At 46.6% G+C, this 18,692-nt stretch overlaps 1 protein-coding gene across 6 annotated transcripts in view; it reads right to left on the bottom strand.

Moving 5' to 3' along the window:
* The window catches only part of SYNE2 (spectrin repeat containing nuclear envelope protein 2), a 269,050-nt gene that overhangs the window by 175,312 nt on the left and 75,046 nt on the right, over positions 1–18,692 (bottom strand). For all 6 annotated transcript variants that reach the window (XM_079978462.1, XM_079978464.1, XM_079978461.1 and 3 more), the window contains exons 26-36: positions 18,287–18,429; positions 16,892–17,039; positions 15,108–15,694; positions 14,243–14,422; positions 13,140–13,290; positions 9,528–9,686; positions 8,710–8,871; positions 5,784–5,885; positions 4,585–4,785; positions 2,242–2,413; positions 1,638–1,750 (exon numbers count right to left, since the gene is read on the bottom strand). In XM_079978462.1, coding sequence (XP_079834588.1) covers positions 1,638–1,750; positions 2,242–2,413; positions 4,585–4,785; positions 5,784–5,885; positions 8,710–8,871; positions 9,528–9,686; positions 13,140–13,290; positions 14,243–14,422; positions 15,108–15,694; positions 16,892–17,039; positions 18,287–18,429 — 2,118 coding nt within the window. The remainder of the gene's footprint in view (positions 1–1,637; positions 1,751–2,241; positions 2,414–4,584; positions 4,786–5,783; positions 5,886–8,709; positions 8,872–9,527; positions 9,687–13,139; positions 13,291–14,242; positions 14,423–15,107; positions 15,695–16,891; positions 17,040–18,286; positions 18,430–18,692) is intronic.

Below are 18,692 nucleotides of genomic sequence, written 5' to 3'. Positions count from 1 at the left end.
TTTTAGTGTTCTGTTGGAAGCCACCCAGAGTGGCTGGGGAAACCCAGCCAGATGGGCGGGGTATAAATATAATAATAATAATAATAATAATAATAATAATAATAATAATAATAATTTAAAAGGGCATCCAATGTCAATCAGCCCAAGGCTTGGTTGAAGAGAAATATTTTCACCTGGTGCCTTAATGTGTACAATTAAGTTGCCAGTTGAGCCTCCCCAGGGAGAGCGGTATACACCTCCAACAGATGTTGCATTGCAGCTTCCATAAGTCCTGACCATTGGTCTTTCTGGCTGAAGCTGATGGGAACTGGAGTACAACTGGATCCCCACTCCTGCACTATGGGCTGGCTCACACATTCATGTTTATCACTCTCTGACTGTAGCAACAAAGGATGATTTGTAAATGGACCCCGAAGACTAAACACCCTGGAGAAGCATTTCCATCACCACCCAAAATCAAGCCAAGGCTTTTTTTGACCAGGACTAAATACTCACAGTCAACGTGGGCCAGAATTACACTGCATGTATACTCATACCAAACTTGCTGTCAGAGTGAGGACCGTTGCGTAGCCAAAACAGCACCACCCACCCACAAGACAAAGGCATCAATAGGGTGTGGCAGACGAGCTACTACAGCTGGCAGACAAGCAAATAACCGTTAAGGCAGAGCTTTCCAAACTGCGTGTCACGGCACGTTTAGTGTGTCAGCTGCAGCGTGTAAGTGTGTCGTGTGACCTTCTCTCTGCGCTCTTCCGGGAGCTGGAAAGGGGTTAGTTTAAACCTCCGGTTTGTTGGTAAAACTGAACGACTGCGTTGCGAAATGATGGACGTCTAAAAAGTATGTTACCAACATGAAAAGTTTGGAAAGCTCTGCTTTAAGAAGAGGCAGCTTTAAGAGAAAGAGGAACCGCCAACACAGCTCAAAGAGGATTAAAACAGGGTGTTGTCGAATTGTTTGAAGGCCGGCGGGGGGGGGGGGGGAGAGAGGGGAGAGGAAAATCAGTACAGGACAATATCACACACACACATCAGAAAAATTAAGGAGAGGAGCACAGTAGCCCAATGAGACTGATCATGCTCAGTGTTTTTGAGTTTCTCAGGGAAGGGGGACAGAAAAATGAGGGAGAAAGATCAAAAGGAATATCATGAAAAAAGGGCATGGTTGTTGGGACACTGAACAGAAGCAGCCCATAATGACAATATTTTGTTGCAAGTTCCACTTGTTAGAGTGTCTGAAAAGCTAGATTAAATCTATGTGTTCAATTACCCTCTCTCCCTCTGTAGTGAAAAACTGGTGCATTGTGGCTATACAGTCATACCTCGGTTTACAGATGCTTCAGGTTGTGTTTTTTCGGGTTACGGACCGCCAAAACCCGGAAGTACCGGAACGGGTTACTTCTGGGTTTTGGTAGTCGCGCATGCGCAGAAGCGCTAAATCGCACTTTGCACATGCGCAGAAGCACCAAATCACAACCCGCCGTGTGCAGATGTGCCGCTGCGGGTTGCGAATGCTGTGGGTTGCAAACGTGCATCCCACACGGATCATGTTCGCAACCTGAGCGCCCACTGTATATAGGTGCCCCCATGCCATTTGGAGGAACACTGATGCAACACCAAGTCCAAGCCTCGTGCCTTACCGCCAGCCGCTGAATTTTCTCTTCCAATATCTCTTTTGTTTCTGAGGGATCAAAACATTCCTTCAGATTTAGCCGGGTACTACTGAACCAGTCACAGAAATCCTGGCAATGGTCTGCAGAAAGAAATATATATATATATATATATATACATATAAAGTGAGACGGTGGACCTCCTAGAAGATTAGAAGGGAGAAAGAGAAGGGATGTGTAAACAAAGGCCACAGTGCTGCCATAGTTGAAAGGAAGTACGACACTATGGCAGCTGTGTTAGGCTCTGCTGTTTCTAGGCCCAAGCATCCGATCTAGGGCACTTCAGACATTCAAACAAACCACACTTTGACTTTGTGTGATGGTTGAACCCAGCCAGTGTGTGAGTAGCTGATTAACGTAAATAAAAGATATCTTTCCTTAGGGGAAATAGGAAGCCTCGAACATATATTTTTTAGATGTCCTTTTTATGTTGAGATTGATCCTTTCCTGAAGAGGCTCACCGATCTTTCAGACAAATCTAAACTTAATTGACCATAATAAATTATCTATCTATCTAAGGGTGTCTTTTTTTCTTTTTAAAGGGATGTCTAGAAGTAGTGTTTATTTTACTTACAGTTCAGGAGAGTCATAAAGTGATCCTGGAACATCTGCATCTTGGAATCAAATAGATCAGTGACACTTTTGAGTTGTTTGTTTAATTCAACCACCTCGGGGTTCAAACAACTTGTCTCTTTTTCAAGCAACTTCACATGATGTTTTTGCTGAAGAATCTTCTGGTGTATCTCCTAAATTAAAATACAGAAAGAAAACAATCCTTCTTTAAAAAATGCTGATAGTATTCATAAGTTTCCTGTCAGCGTGTTTCAGAAAGCATTGACCGGTAGGCAGCCCCAACGACCTATCAAAAATGGCCCGTGGGAGCTGGTGGCCAAATCCAGATCCTCACCTCTGCTTTATGGAAATACACTGTGAAAGGATTGGGCCCTTGTTTCTTTCCTGCCCTTGTCCACTCAAAACTGCCAGCTTCTGCCCCTTTCCCCGGGCACTTATTTTCCTAACCACCCCAACTTTCTGGTGATCCGCCATTTTGTGGAATAATGTCATTCCAGCCATGGAGCCTTCAGCATTTAAGGTGTCTTTCCCTTGTAGAGGAGAATGGTGGTATTCACATTCAGCCATCTAGCCCTAAATCAAGGGGTCACAAAAGGGCTTTGATTTTGGAGGACAGTCCTGCCAGTGCCATGATAGCAAGCAGTAGCAGATGGGTTTTTGTTTTGCCATTTTCTTAGTGTTGTTTCTGCTATACCTCTGCATTGGATTTTGCCATCGCAAGCTGTTTTTGGCTAGGCAAGGCTTGGGAAAGTGGTCTAGAAATACTTTAAAATAAATAGCTAAACAGAATCCCTGTGCTCAGAAGTGCTAGGGACAAATAACAGAGAGGAGCCATCAAATTCGCAAGAAGTAATAGCTCCACTTATCTTCTGCACTAGTCCGAACATGTGTGGAGTCCTGTGTCCAGTTCTGGGTGGCACTTTTAAGAAGGATTTCCCAGAAGGAAATGAAAACAGGTTCAGAGGAGTAGCAGCAAGGATGTTCGAAGGTATTATGATAGGAATTTTGAGGTCTTAGATATATGGCAATGTTCATAACTGCACGTACACAGATTCATAACTGCACGTACATAGATCAGCACAGGAAGACCGACCTGAAGCCATTTTGATTCCTAAACTGAGTAAATGTTTTCTCTGCATGGTCAAAGTGGAAAAGCCTCCCTGTTGTCGTTTCCTTCACAAATCCTGTCTTAAGGGTATGTCTGTGTTTGAATAGGGTCAGTTACAGATAGGTAGCCATGTTGGTCTGTCATAGTCAAAACAAAATAAAAAAATTCCTTCCAGTAGCACCTTAAAGACCAACTAAGTTAGTTCTTGGTATGAGCTTTCGTGTGCATGCACACTTCTTCAGATACACAGGGTGTTGAGCCTGTGACTACAAAAGAATGGCCAGGCGCCCAGGCAATCCAATCAAGTAACCTGCCAGACAGGAGATAAACAACATCAGGAGAAAACAATATTCAAATTTCTGTTTTAGACTGCCTTTTCTGTGATGTAGGTGTGATGTATCTGAGGGGTAGTCTTAGGTTACACCCCTTCTGTGATGTATGTATGATGTTCCTGAGGATGGTCTTGATCTACAGGATGGGAATTTCAAAAGTCTTTGCATGCCATTTTTCTGGGTTCCTCCTCCTTTCCTGCGTGTGAGGGGAGCACCCTGTTGCAACAGATCAATAAAGATCAAGCTTACTAGCTGCTTTGCTTCTCAATATTCTCTGGTTGGCCTCTGTTGTTTTCTCCTACCAATAGGGAACCTATGTAAGGACTCTATATGGGCTCTTGGATACCCCAAAAGGGAAAAGGGCAATTTTTGTTTACAACAGTAATATGAGGAATATGACCGCAGTCTTTGAGTGTCTGAAGCGCTCTCACTTAGGGATGTACAAATCTGTCAATTGCATTTATTTCAGTATTTTGTTTTTCAAGTCTTTTGTTCAGTTCCCCACATTTCCACATCAGTTTGCAATTTTTATTTTATTTTTAAAGTCCTCATGAGAATTCATCAGCATTTGAGTGTGAATTTCTCCTTTTGGTACGCTATTTCGCCTAATAATACGTTTTTGCAAAACACATTTTTCCTAATATAATGCAGGGAAAAGGAAGGGGAAGTTCTGCTGTGCAAGAAGAAGTCTACCGCAGAAGTGGAACAATAGTGTAAATATATCATCCTTTGGCCCTGCTCCCAAACCTGTTAAATCTGTGCCAGCCCTATAAATCTTTAAGATTCCTTTGTTAGCATTAGAGAAGTTCTGAATACAGTTCAGATGGCAGCCAGAGCCGATACCGTAGGTGTTAACCAAAGAAGAGTGAGAGACAGAGCAGGTGTTTGTGTGTTTTTAGAATACCTCCAATTTGGCAAAAATCCCCAAGGTGTTAGAAGGAGACAATGATCTGAGAAGCGATTCTGTCATTCCAATCTGCGTCTTGGCCAGGTTAAGATCTTCTTTCAGCTCAGCTGTGTTGCCATTGAGTTCAGTGGGTATTGACTGGTTCGGTAAGTGCTTTATTATTAGCTCCATTTTGTTCAAAAGAGATGATTTGATGACCTGGGAAAGGGGGGGGGAAACAGAGGACTTGCATAAGAAGATAAAAAGAGCCCGGCTGGGCCGTCTAGCCCAAGCATCGTCACAGCAACTGACCTGGTGCCTGCGGGAAACTCACACGCAGGACCTGAGCACAAAAGCAACACTCTCCTCTTCTGTGGTTCCCAGCAATGGGCATTCAGAAACATTACTGCCTCCAACTGTGGAGGAGGAGCATAGCAAGCAGCCACTGGTAGCCTTACCCTCCATGAATCTGTATAATCCACTTGTAAAGCCAGCCAAGTTGGTGGCCATTGCTGCCTCCAGTGGGAGGGAGTTCCGCAGGAGAACTACCGTACTTTTCGGTGTATAAGACGAGGTGTTTTTTTTACTGTAAAATAATGATCAAAATCGGGGGTCGTCTTATACACGGATAGTGCAGGTGGGGGTGGGGGACTGGTCACAGCCGCTATCAGGAGCTTGTCAGTGACGATGTTGTGTGTGATTGGTGGCTGCGGCAAGGGCTGCTTTGGATTGGGTGCTGCTGCGGCGATTGGTTTTATGATTGGTGGCTGCGGCAAGGTCTGATTTGAATTTGCTCTTGCTCCTGCAATTGGGGGTGCGATTGCCAGCAAAAAGCTCGACTCTGGGCCATCTCTCCCCCCCCCCCCCATTTTCTTAAATTGGAGTACCCAAAAATAGGGGGCATCTTATACACGGTTGCGTGTTATACATGGAAAAATACAGTATGCACTGTGTGAAGGAGCAGAGAGAGAGAGAAAGAAGTTCTGATACACATGTAGATGTCCTTTTGCCAACGAGACAATTTCACTGGGTAAAACCCTAAGTATATTTACTAGTGCTATTTTGCATTTCTTCATATGCACAGGTAGAAAAAGAAGGTTGCAATCGTTTCTCCCCTTCTCAACACCAATCCCCCTGGTGGCAGGCATCCTATCTATATCAATACATAACCTCCTGACGAATCGTGATCGCAATGATAGCCCCCCTCTCCCTTTCACCTGCAATTCAAGTGGGGTCTCGTAGCCATTGAGGAGATACTGAATTTCATCCACCTTTGCATCAAACTCCTCTAGATTCTTTTGTTGGGACTTCAAGCCAGCCTACGAAGAAAGAGGGCAAAATTGTCTCACGGGCCAAACAAGTTTTAACTTTCGTTCCGCAGGTTAGAAACGAACGACCACACGGATCGCTTATAAATCTTTCGAGACACTGAACAGATTTCCACTTGGCACGAGGTTGAAGAATCACAGATAAAAAGAGAACAAGCTAGAAAACGCGATCATTAAAACGTTGTTGGCATCCGTCTGTCACGAGAGACAACGGAGTGCATCTCTGAAGGCACAGCCAAACTGCTGGAGAATCACAGCACCTGCTGTGGATGCAGAGACCAGGAACGTGTTAACTGCTGCCTCCCGTGTTGCTTTTGCTGTGCTGGCAGCACCAAAGTGATCTGTTCAGGGAGCAAGCCTGGGCCGTGTGCATGGAGTTCCTGGGCTGCCTGGATTAAAAGACACCCCCCCCCCCCCGGCCTTGTGGTCCAAAGGAAAGCAGAGCAACATGTTTGGCCCCAGCCAGGCTGCAGGAGTTGCCGGAAGGAGGCGTACAGTGGTACCTCGGTCTACAAACAGTCCTGTTAACAAACAATTCGTGAAACGAACTCTACAAAATCGGAAGTAGGTGTCCCAGTTAGAGAACTTTGCCTCGGAAGCCGAACGGTGGAAGGGCACCGACGGCGGGAGGCCTCAGAAGGGAAAGAGCGCCTCTGTTTAAGAACGCTTTGGTTTAAAAATGGACTTCTGGAACGAATTAAGTTCGTAAACCGAGTTACAACTGTACAAGGAGCCATCCAACCATCTCAGGGACTCCATTCTGGATTTGTGTAAGGTTTATTCCTTAGCCTTCCCTTCTCCCGAAGATGTCCCACACAGCAGCAGGGGAAATGTGATTAAACTGCATTAAAACGTAATCAGACACTAAGAGAATTAAAACAGTGTCATGGATACGTGCTTTAAGGTAAAGGTAAAGGTAAAGGTAAAGGGACCCCTGACTATTAGGTCCAGTCGTGGCTGACTCTGGGGTTGCGGCGCTCATCTCGCTTTATTGGCCGAGGGAGCCGGCGTACAGCTTCCGGGTCATGTGGCCAGCACGACTAAGCCACTTCTGGCGAACCAGAGCAGCACACGGAAACGCCGTTTACCTTCCCACCGGAGTGGTACCTATTTATCTATTTGCACTTTGACGTGCTTTCAAACTGCTAGGTTGGCAAGAGCTGGGAAAGAGCAATGGGAGCTCACCCCATCGCGGGGATTTGAACCGCCAATCTTCTGATCGGCAAGTCCTAGGCTCTGTGGTTTAACCCACAGCGCCACCCGCATCCTCACGTGTTTTAGGGTGTGCTTAAGTCCAGGAACGGCAATGCTTTGTTTTCATACACCATGTTGCAGAGACCCAAATAGCTCCGTTCCAAACACTTATATTTGGCCATGGTGGGAAGCAGCAGTTCAGCACATTTCCCACTGGGATATAACTCCTCCTTGAATAGAAGTTGCCTTGGACCAAGGCAGACCATTGGTCCACCTACCTCAGTATTGTGTTCATTGACTGGGTTTTCCCCAAACCAACTCGTGATTCCAGGGACTGAATCTGGGGACCTTCTGCACGCAAGGCAAATTCTCTGCGACAGCCTTCCTGCTTCTTGGGATACTTTCAGCTCCCTGGTTTGTCCTCATGCCCTTTTCTGAACGCTTGAATAAAGTTACTGTCTCAAACATATGTGCCTCTCCAATCGCCCCTCTCACACCCCCACACTTTTTAAAAAAGGGAAAAGAAAAGCATTTCCCTTATGGATCCAACACAGCACTTAGGTTGGAACTCTAAGGCCGAAGACCAGAGGGTGAGGAGAATCAACAATTTCCAACTGCAGGGTAAATTGCATCGTTCCAGTCACCATCTAGTTTAGAACCAGTCAACGGCATTACCTTGGGTTAAGTACTTGATTCGTTCCGGAGGTTCGTATTTAACCTGAAACTGTTCTTAACCTGAAGAACCACTTTAGCTAATGGGGCCTCCTGTTGCCACCGCGCCACCGGAGCACGATTTCTGTTCTCACCCTGAAGCAAAGTTCTTAACCTGAAGCACTATTTCTGGGTTAGCGGAGTCTGTAACCTGAAGCGTATGTAACCTGAAGCGTATGTAACCTGAGGTACCACTGTAATTAATTGGCAGATAAGATTTCTATGTTACTAACTTAAACCAACTGGAAAGCTCAGTTGGTTTTTAGAGCATGATGCTGATAATTTATTTATTTATTTTATTTATATAATGCCCTATACCTGGAGGTCTCAGGGCGGTTCACAGAAAAGATCACAATATATAAAAATCACAATAACCCAATAACACCTCCCCCCAAAAAAGCCACATTTTAAAAGGGTATAGGATATCAATCAGGTCAACCAAAGGCCTAGTTAAAAAGGAACGTTTTTGCCTGGCGCCTAAAGGTGTATAATGAAGGCGCCAGTCAAACTTCCCTGGGGAGAGTCTTCCACAGACAGGGAGCCACTGCAGAGAAGGCCCTGTTCTCATATTGCCACCCTCCGGACCTCTCGAGGAGGAGGCACACGAAGAAGGGCCTCAGAAGATGATCTCAGGGTCCAAGTACGTTCATTTGGGGAGAGGCGGTCCTGAGCCGCAAGGTTGCAGGTTCAATTCCCGTATGGGACGGCTGCATTGCAAGGGGTTGGACTAAATGATCCTCAGGATCCCTTCCAACTCTGCAGTTCTATAGTTCTATGAGTCAGGCCACTGGTCCACCTGGTAGCGGCTCCCAGTCGTACCTGGAGATGCTGGGGAGTGAATCTGGGGACCGAGTCAGGTGCTCTGTCACTGAGCCACAGCTATGCCCCATGCTGCCCCCATCGACCTTACCTCCAGGTCTGCCAGCTCCTTTTCAGTCAGGCGGCCACCGTCCAAGTTCTTCAGCTCTGCGTTTAACCACTCCTCGGTTGAACTTGATAAATTAAGGAGCTTGTCCCACAAAGCCAGAGCTCTTTCCAGATTTTTGCAGTAGTTTTCAGTCCATTCATTGACCTAGCAGGTCAAAAAAGATTGAAGCATAAATATTTCCAAACAAGCACCTTCATCGGCAAAGGGAGCGTGAGACGAAGTCAGCCCCATAAACAAGAAGTGGGGGAGGAGGGGAGGTTAATCCGTTGGATGGAGACAGTTTCTTACCAAATATGGCTTAGGATATTATCACATCAAAGAAAATGGCAACACTCCAGGTTCTCAAGACAGGTCTGACAAGGTGGTTTGGGCTCATCAGATCTGATCACCTCCCCATAATGTGTCCCAACTAGTCCCAGACTCTAGCAGATCCAACATCTTCTTGCAGTTGAAGAAAAGCATTCCTACAGCCGATCTCTAAGATTTGCGCTACTGAGATGTTTCCTGGAGGGCTTAGCATTCCCAAAAGGCGCAACCTATTAAAGCTGCTTGTCTACATCTCCCAGAATTATCCCTTAGGGGAGACCATGACCGACACGAGACAGAAAGCCATACAGAACTGATAACCTGACACTCTTAACCCGCACTCTTTGGTGAAAGCTTGATTCCCCCCCCCCCCCCACGTTTAGGAGTCTCTGGCATACCGTATTTAATTCATCCGAAATATTACTTGCGAGCCAGATTCAATTACTATAATGCATAACAGATCAGACCACCCCGATCATTTACTTTTAACATACATCCAGCCATCTGTCCACAATAGCGTTAGCCTCATTCTCAAAGGGAGGATCCTCCAAGCTTTTCATTTTGTTCAGCTGGGACTGAAGGCTTTTGCCGATCTGGTTTATTCTGTCAATGTCTTCGGAATGGTTGTTAAATTCTTGTTTGACCACGTTGACCTGTGGAAAAGTGATAATATGCACCTGTAAGCACCTTGCATTTGGGGCAATTTAAACAGGAAGAATCCTGGGTGCCTATCCATCAGAAATACACTGCTTTTGAAGTTACCTTTAATATTTGTAATCATTTTTTTTTAAAAAAAGAAAAATAAGAATCAGAAATGAAACAAACAGATACCATTAAGAGCAAAGAAAAATACTTATTTTTAGTAACATTTTGTTCAGAATAAGGTCTACACCAGTTATGTTATCTTTCAGACGGGTTTTACAGTCCCTTTTTAGGAAGGCATGACTTGTCAGCCTGTTCATTGTAGACAAAATTCCAATTATTTGTTTGCCTGTTCATTTTGTTTTTTAAAAACTGTATCCAGCCTCAAGCTTTTCCCATTCTAAAATTTCTAGGCTGCTTACAGTACTATTGAAAACAACAAAAATAGAGCATTAACACAGGTGTTTAAAACACATTTTTAAAAAGAGAAAAACAAAGCCACAGGAATCCAATAAAGAGAACCTCAAAACTGCAACACCAATCAATTAAACATTAGCATCAGGCATCAGTCACATGATTCTGGTTTCCGGATTAATTTACACAAGAGTTTGGAAGGGGGGGAAATACTCTTGCGTTATGGAGCATGTGCATATTTTATTTGCTTCAGATATTTTGTGCAAACGATTCTGGAAGCTACAGTCATGTGAAATAAGAACTGACTTTCTGAATTTTAAAATTGGAAGACCTATCTTTGGGTCTAAGGGTGCATCATAATCCAAACCAGTAGTTTCCAAATGATGGAGACAACAAGGCACCATGTTTTGCTTTTTAACTTTCCATCTCAGAACTCTATAAGGCTGCTTGTTTGTGCACCGATGGAGCACGGCCACTGAAACCATGACCTCTAGCGTCTGGCGATTAGACAACATTCGCTAACTAGGTCTTTGTTTTCTGGCAGACAATGAAGTCTGTTCTGCAGTAGATACAGCTGGGCAGACGGTGAGAAAGTAGGGCAAAGGGCTTGACGCAACAGATAGCAGTGAACCCCCTCTCCTATCCTTACCATGGGGGAAATAACGCCAAAATTTTGCAACCTGGCTGGTTTCTTCCCTTGAGAGAGAGGTGTATGGATCTGGGTGCTTGACACTTATTTTTAAAAAGAAATAGTTTTAATTTAAACCTATAGGACAGTTTGTATGCGGGATTGGTATTCCTGTGGGTGTCTGTGGGTGTATTTGAAGTGGCATATAATGGCTCTGGGAATGCGGGTGGCACTGTGGTCTAACCCAGGGGTCAACAATCTTTTTCAGCAGGGGGCCAGTCCACTGTCCCTCAGAACTTGTGGTGGGCCGGACTATATTTTGAAGGAAGAAAATGAACAAATTCCTATGCCCCACAAATAACCCAGAGATGCATTTTAAATAAAAGGACACATTCTACTCATGTAAAAACATGCTGATTCCCAGACCGTCCACGGGCCATATTTAGAAGGTGATTGGGCCCGATCTGGCCCCCGGGCCTTAGTTTGCCTACCCATGGTCTAATCCACTGAGCCTCTTGGGCTTGCTGATTGGAAGGTCGGCGGTTCAAATCCCCGCAACGGGGTGAGTTCATGTTGCTCTGTCCCAGCTCCTGCCAACTTAGTCATTTTAAAGCACATCAGTGTAAGTAGATAAATAGGTACTGCTGTGGCAGGAAGGGAAACCGCATTTCCGTGCACTCTGGTTTCTGTCACGGTGTTCCATTGCGGCAGAAGTGGTTTGGTCATGCTGGCCACATGACCCAGAAAGCTGTCTGTGGACAAACAATGGCTCCCTCGGCCTGAAAGCGAGATGAGCGCTGCAACCCCACAGTCGCCTTTGACTGGACTTAACCGGCCAGGGGTCCTTTACCTTTTACCATTACCCATAATGCCTCTCCTGTGTGCCTTTATCCCTGCATCATTGTCATTGCAATACTTCAGTCTACACTTGGGGTCACAAAACTCAAGACCAAGGGTCATAGGCAGCACTCCAGCCACTCTCTATATGGTCTGTCGGATGGTGGTGGTGGTTGCTCGTGAGTAACCAGGAAAGACTCCGACCTGTCTTTTACAAGTTTTATTGTGCAAATTATTTACAGTGCAGATCTACCAAGTTCATGTCCGTCTCAGTCACTTGCAGAATCCGGGAGTGGCCCGTTCCAGCTTCTCCCCCAACAAAAGAACTTTGGCACCCCAAGCCGCCTCCTCCTCCCCTCCTTGCGTTTCACCCCCCTGCGCAAGGTGGGTGACGGAAGTGGCGTGCGTCCCTCCTGGCCAGTCTGGCCAGGTGAGGCGCTGGGGCTCTCAGCAGCATCCTAGAGCCCTTTCCTCGCTTGGCTGGCCCCTTCCCTCTCTTCTCCACTGGAGGTGTGGCTTTTCCCACCGCTGGAAGAGGAACTGCTCCTCAGGAGTTTTGGAGGCTCTCTGTATCCCAATGGCCCCCCTGTGCCTGGGAATCTGATTCAGAGGCTGAACCTGAGGAATCCCAGCCTGCACAGGAGTCCCCGCCTCCAGGGCTGGCTGAGCCGGGGCAGGGGCTTGAACCTGAAGGGCCCGCACCTGTGCTGGATCCTCAGGAGCAGACACCAGCTAAGTCTGCTCTGGCTCCAGCGGTGATGGAGGACCCATTGCCTGCAGGTGCTCCAATCTCAGCCCCGTCAGGGGAAGCTGAGGTTGCCTCTGGATCTGGTAACCCTCCAGCCTCTCCTGAGCTGCAGAGGCTCAGGGCAGAGAGGCGGAGGGAACTAAGTTCTCTCAGGAGGAGTGCTCGCCTTAAGGCCAGGAGAGGCGAGTCACCTGTGGACCGGGGCCGTCCTATGCCTTGGGGCAGATAAAAGCCAGCCAGCCCCAGTCCCAAGTTGTGGGAGCAACATTGTTGGTTGCTAGTTCCTGCCAGACCCTGTCCTGCTCTTCCAGAGTTCCTGAGCACGCCCGGCTCTTTGCCTTGGACCCCGCTTCGCTCTTGACGGACAGCATACCCTCGACCTAGGACCAGACTCAGACCACGCCACATGGTAACCCCCCCCCCCCCAGGACCAGCACACCCTGCCTCCCTCCCCTGTCCTGATGGCAGTCCCCTGACATGTCCCTTGGAATTTTCATCAGGATACAAATACCCACTATGAATTGCTGGATGCAACAAGAAGGCGGAGGTCTGGACCTCCTTTCAAGCTTTCCTTATACTTTGAACAACCTGTGGCCCTACAGGTGTTGATGGGGTCCCTCCTGTCAGTTCCACACAACATGGTCAGCCATCAGGGATGATGAGAAATGGAGCCCAACAACATCTGAGATTTACTTCTTTCGATTTAAAGCCCACCTTTGCAACCATACAAACCCGTTTCTTATTTCATTGTATAAAAAAATGAAAGCTAGGATTCCGTGACCACCATAAAAATTGTGCCGCTTTATCTGCTTTTGCACGGTACCGCAATAGACTCACCATGGCAATTATCCTCTGCAAGTTCTCTTTTCCCATGTAAGACACTTGCTGAGACAAGGTATGCTCTTGCTTCTGAATAATGCCTGTCAGACAGTTTTTGCAGCTGTGATATTGCTTCAAGAGCTCCATCACTCTCGCACAGTGTTCCTGCCTATTTGAAAGAAAGCAAAGCAAAAATAATTGACACGTTCGAAGTATGGCCTAAGCATGAAGGCACGCGTTTTCCAAATCAAGGGATCTGATCTGGCTTTTAGTACAGAACCCAAGCAACATCAAGAAGGCCACAGGTTTACAGTCTTGCTTTGCAGCCACAGGAACTAGAAACCTGTTTTTGAAAAAATGAAGCAAGGCTTCATTTGGAACAGGAAGATATTTTAAAGTATTTCCTGACCCAGAGGATCCAATGGACATCCAGCCAACTCCAGGGAATGTGAGCTTTATGTAAAGGAGAAAGAGAGAGAACAGGGTCACTATTCTGCAGCAGAGATTCAACCGCATACCAGAAATTTAGGTTTCCGCAGTTGAAAAAGATCAAAGCATTCTGGCACTACAAATCCACTTTCTTTAATTAAAAGTTTTTGCAGTAAGGAAAGTTAGGGGGGAATTGTGCTAAAAAATGGACAACTCTCAATTGATGGGAAGTTAGGTTTCCAACAAATGGCAGCAGAATTCCATTGTGCAGTCTCCTCTTTGCATGATGGTATAGTGCACTCGCTCTCGCCCAGGGTTTCCCAAACTTGGGTCTCCAGCTGTCTGTGGACTACAATTCCCATCACCCCTGACCACTGGTTCTGCTAGCTATGGATGATGGGAGTTGTAGTCCAAAAACAGCTGGAGACCCAAGTTTGGAAAACCCTGGTCTAGAGGGGAAGCGGTGATCTCCCAGCAGGTGGTTTGCCGCTGCTTACCAGGGAGAGAGGGAGAGGCAAGGTGGCAGGGAGGCCGGCACTGCAAAAACATGGGCGGAGCCAATATGGTGCTTGCCCCTCCCACGCTCCTCCCTGTAAGCAGCACTGCCAGGAGGTCAGTTAAGAGCCGCTGCCCCACCCCACTGTCCTGCTCCAGAAAATGTTGCATGAAATCACACAAACTTGGCCTCTCACTTTTCGGCAATGGCAAGCTTTGTTTTCTTCCACAAGCCCTCTGTGAGTTTCCACTGCCGCTTGACTTCTTCCCCCTGGCCATTTGCGGACCGCGAAAGCCGGCTGGCGACTTCATTCAAGGATCTCATCTCCGCAGCAAGGCGGTCCAGCTTCTGCCGCAGTTCGCTGATCGACTTCAACCTAGAAACAGGAACAAGTCGCATCAGTTTTTGTCACCTGCGCTGCTGGGTATTTAGGATGTTGATTAAATCAATTTCCATGCCACTGCCTGGTATAAAAGCTCCTATGGGTGCTATGCTCCTCCCACTTCTACAGGGTATCTTACTGTTTCTCAGTTTTGTGATTAAAAACAATGAACCCTAACATGGGCATAGCCAGGATTTATTGGGGGGGGGGGCAGGCTTTATGTTAGAAGGACAGAACCAAGTTATCTGCAATACAATTGCTCAGTAAGTTAAGTATTTCTATTTACTTATTGGATTTGGGGGGGAGGCAGCTGAACCCATGAACCCTAAAGCAACAGTCATATACAGTGGTACCTCGGGTTACAGATGCTTCAGGTTACAGACTCCGCTGACCGAGAAATAGTACCTCAGTTTAAGAACTTTGCTTCAGGATGAGAACAGAAATCGTGCAGCAGCGGCACAGTGCCAGTGGGAGGCCCCATTAGTTAAAGTGGTACCTCAGGTTAAGAACAGTTTCAGGTTAAGAACGGACCTCCAGAACGAATTAAGTCCTTAACCCAAGGTACCACTGTAGACACCCCTTTTCTTTCCCTCTAACCCATTTTCCATTTTCCCGAGACAAAATATCCTCAACTTTATTTGACTGAATCTGAGAGGGAGGGGAAAAAGAGAAACCTCACCTTTGCTGAACAGCAGGGATCGTTGGCTCCCTCAAGCCTATTTTGCTGATCTTAACATGCACGTCTTGGATGTTTTTAAAGAGATCGCTATTCTTCGAGGTAAATTCTTCCTGAGCTTCCCTGTTCTGGTTGATGTCTTGTTCCTCCACGGAGCCAACCACAGGGCTTTCGTTCACAGGTAACGCAGCGACGAGGTCTTCGCAACACATCTTTTTCCCGCTTTCGTCATCGTCGATGTAAATGCTGACTTGCTTCAACCTCTCGTCGAGAGATTTGGCCTCCTTTTTTATCAGAGAAATCTCCTGCAGCATAGCTTCCCCGGGTGATCCTGGGGCGAGGCTGAGAGGCACAGAGGCACCCAAAGACTGTTTCACATGCATCAGCAAAGCCAGAAAAGTTTCCATGTCACGCAGGATTGTCTCAATCACCTGCATCTTGCAACCCAGCTCCCCCAATCGCACTTTGTATTCAGCGGCGACTGCGCTCGCTTCTTCCCAGTCTTTTGGATCAACCTCTGTTCTTTGACGCCTGCCTTTTTCTAGCAAGCTGCACTGTTTGGTACAATTTGCTATAGATGTCTGCATTTTCTGAAAAGCAAGGGATTGCAACGGTGGTAAGAGAAATTGTGCTGTAAAAAGCAGCGCTGAGCATCAAGTCTCCTGGTCCCTTTCAACTCTATGATTTTGTTATCTGTCAAGCATAGGGGGTGAGTGATGGGACCCATAGGAAGAGCATGTGCTTTGCATTCCCTGCAGGCCCCTAGGAGGTTAAGCTCTTGGGCACCTCCAGGAAAAAGGGTCAAGTAGCCAAAAGAACACTTAGGGAGTTCCTGTCATCCTGTGTTCCTCAAACTTTGATTCCCAGCTGCTGTTGGACTACAACTCCCATCATCCCTGACCACTGGTCCTGCTAGCTAGGGATGATGGGAGTTGTAGTCCAAGTTTGGGGCCCCAAGTTTGAGAAACACTGTACTAGATAATGTTGGGCTAGGCAGGTGAATGGTTGACTCAGCATAAATAGCTCAAACAGCCCCCCTTCCCACATAAACCAACCCAGATCAATCCCACATCTCAGATGTGATTGGCATCTGAGACCCTTTTCTGTGTTCCTCCTCCATGCAAGGTCTGAAGGGTGGTGACACAGAAACCTTTTTCAGTGGGGGCTCTCTGCATGGAGAATGCTTCCCCAGGCACCATCATGGTCTATTTTTAGGCACTAGCCAAAAACTTTCCTTTTTACCTGGGCTTTTGGCCCTTAATTTGAAGGGCTTCAAGTATTTGTGGCCTCTCATTAGTGGGGTAGGGACGCAGGTGGCGCTGTGGGTTAAAGCCTCAGCGCCTAGGACTTGCCGATCGAAAGGTCGGCGGTTCGAATCCCTGCGGCGGGGTGCGCTCCCGCTGCTCGGTCCCAGCGCCTGCCAACCTAGCAGTTCGAAAGCACCTCCGGGTGCAAGTAGATAAATAGGGACCGCTTACCAGCGGGAAGGTAAACGGCGTTTCCGTGTGCGGCTCTGGCTCTGGCCAGAGCAGCGATGTCACGCTGGCCACGTGACCCGGAAGTGTCTCCGGACAGCGCTGGCCCCTGGCCTCTTAAGTGAGATGGGCGCACAACCCCAGAGTCTGTCAAGACTGGCCCGTACGGGCAGGGATACCTTTACCTTTACCTTTACCTTTACATTAGTGGGGCAGGATCTGTAGGGGGTTTAGAAACACACTTACTGGCCCAATCTGGGAGCCCTTCGTTAAGCCAAGACGAGATTCCAATAAAGAATAATGAGCACAAACCTTCACTTTCTTGAAGGGAAGGCTAGTGTTATTTAGCACGCTCCGGGGAATGTCTCTCTGGCGGAGCTCTTCGTCCGCGTTGCACAGCTGAACCCATTCGCTTTCTACAGGTGCTAGAAGGGCCAAAACAGCCTTTAAAGAGTGAATCCTACAAAAGAAGAGGATAAATTTGATCAGGAGACATGGAGAGGAAATCAGTTGTGGCTCAGTTATGGAACACCTGTCTCAAGGGCGCTTCCCAGCACGGCAGATAGTTACATGTTTATTGTCATAGACGACACTTACAGTCATAGAATCATAGAATCATAGAGTTGGAAGAGACCACAAGGGCCATCGAGTCCAAACCCCTGCCAAGCAGGAAACACCATCAGAGCACTCCTGACATATGGTTGTCAAGCCTCTGCTTAAAGACCTCCAAAGAAGGAGACTCCGCCACACTCCTTGGCAGCAAATTCCACTGTCGAACAGCTCTTACTGTCAGGAAGTTCTTCCTAATGTTTAGGTGGAATCTTCTTTCTTGTAGTTTGGAAACATTGCTCCATGTCCGCTTCTCTGGAGCAGCAGAAAACAACCTTTCTCCCTCCTCTATGTGACATCCTTTTATATATTTGAACATAGCTATCATATCACCCCTTAACCTCCTCTTCTCCAGGCTAAACATGCCCAGCTCCCTTAGCCGTTCGTCATAAGGCATCGTTTCCAGGCCTTTGACCATTTTGGTTGCCCTCCTCTGGACACGTTCCAGTTTGTCCGTGTCCTTCTTGAACTGTGGTGCCCAGAACTGGACACAGTACTCCAGGTGAGGTCTGACCAGAGCAGTCGCTTCAAGAAGACGAAGACGAAGAAGACAAAGAAGACGACAACGAAGAAGAAGAAGAAGAAGAAGAAGAAGAAGAAGAAGAAGAAGCAGCAGCAGCTATTTTTGATAGCTTATAAGTTTTCATGGCCCTTTGTAAGTAGTTGTCTTATTCTCACAAATCTGATAAATGGTGAGAAATTGTTTTTGAACAAGAATATTAATTGTGTGAATAATTGTCGCCTGTGTGCTGTACAGGTTGCACAAACATTATTAATGGCACAGGTTGTATTTCTTCAGCAAATATTTATTTACAGGGCACATTTTTCATTTTTTTAAAAAAATTGAGCCTGGCGATGTACGGCATGCAGAATTGCAATAAGATCAATGAAAATGTCAATTTAAAAATGGCCGGGGAAAATAAAGTCATGTTTCATATTTATTTCTGCAGATGTCCCTGGAGCGCAACACCCCCCCCCCCCCGATTACTGGCCCTGTGAGCTGGGGCTGAAGGGAGTCCCAACAACATCTGGAGGGAACATCTGGCGGGCTGCCCCTGATAGTCCGACTCCTCCCCAGTCTCTATGTGCAGGCTGTACCTCTCCTTCAGAGCATTCCAGGCTCTGTTCCACTCTCTGAGCAGCTCTTCCTGAGACTCATCTGCTTTGCAGGAAAACTTGCCCAGCAGCAAAACCATCCTTTCAAACTGTTTCCAAGAAGAATCGCCTTCACTCTCCAAGGCCTGAAACAAGAGAAAGAAAATGCTGGTGATACAAATAACGAGAGGTGCAAGGGTTAACAAATATAAAATGTTAACAAGGGGTTTAAACGTTAAGGATAATGCGGCAATTTTTTCAGATATAACACCCACAAGGATAAATATGCATTGCATTACTTGGATGTTGCTGTTTTATTCTGCTATGCAGCAAACACTATTTTGTTCTATAAAGCTGAACAGCAAGCCTAACGAAATGTTTTATTAAACCTTCAGATAGTGATATTTCA

The sequence above is a fragment of the Podarcis cretensis genome (assembly GCF_951804945.1).
Source record: "Podarcis cretensis genome assembly, chromosome: 1".
Taxonomy (NCBI): Eukaryota; Metazoa; Chordata; class Lepidosauria; order Squamata; family Lacertidae; genus Podarcis; species Podarcis cretensis.
This window is presented reverse-complemented; position numbering and strand designations above follow the sequence as displayed.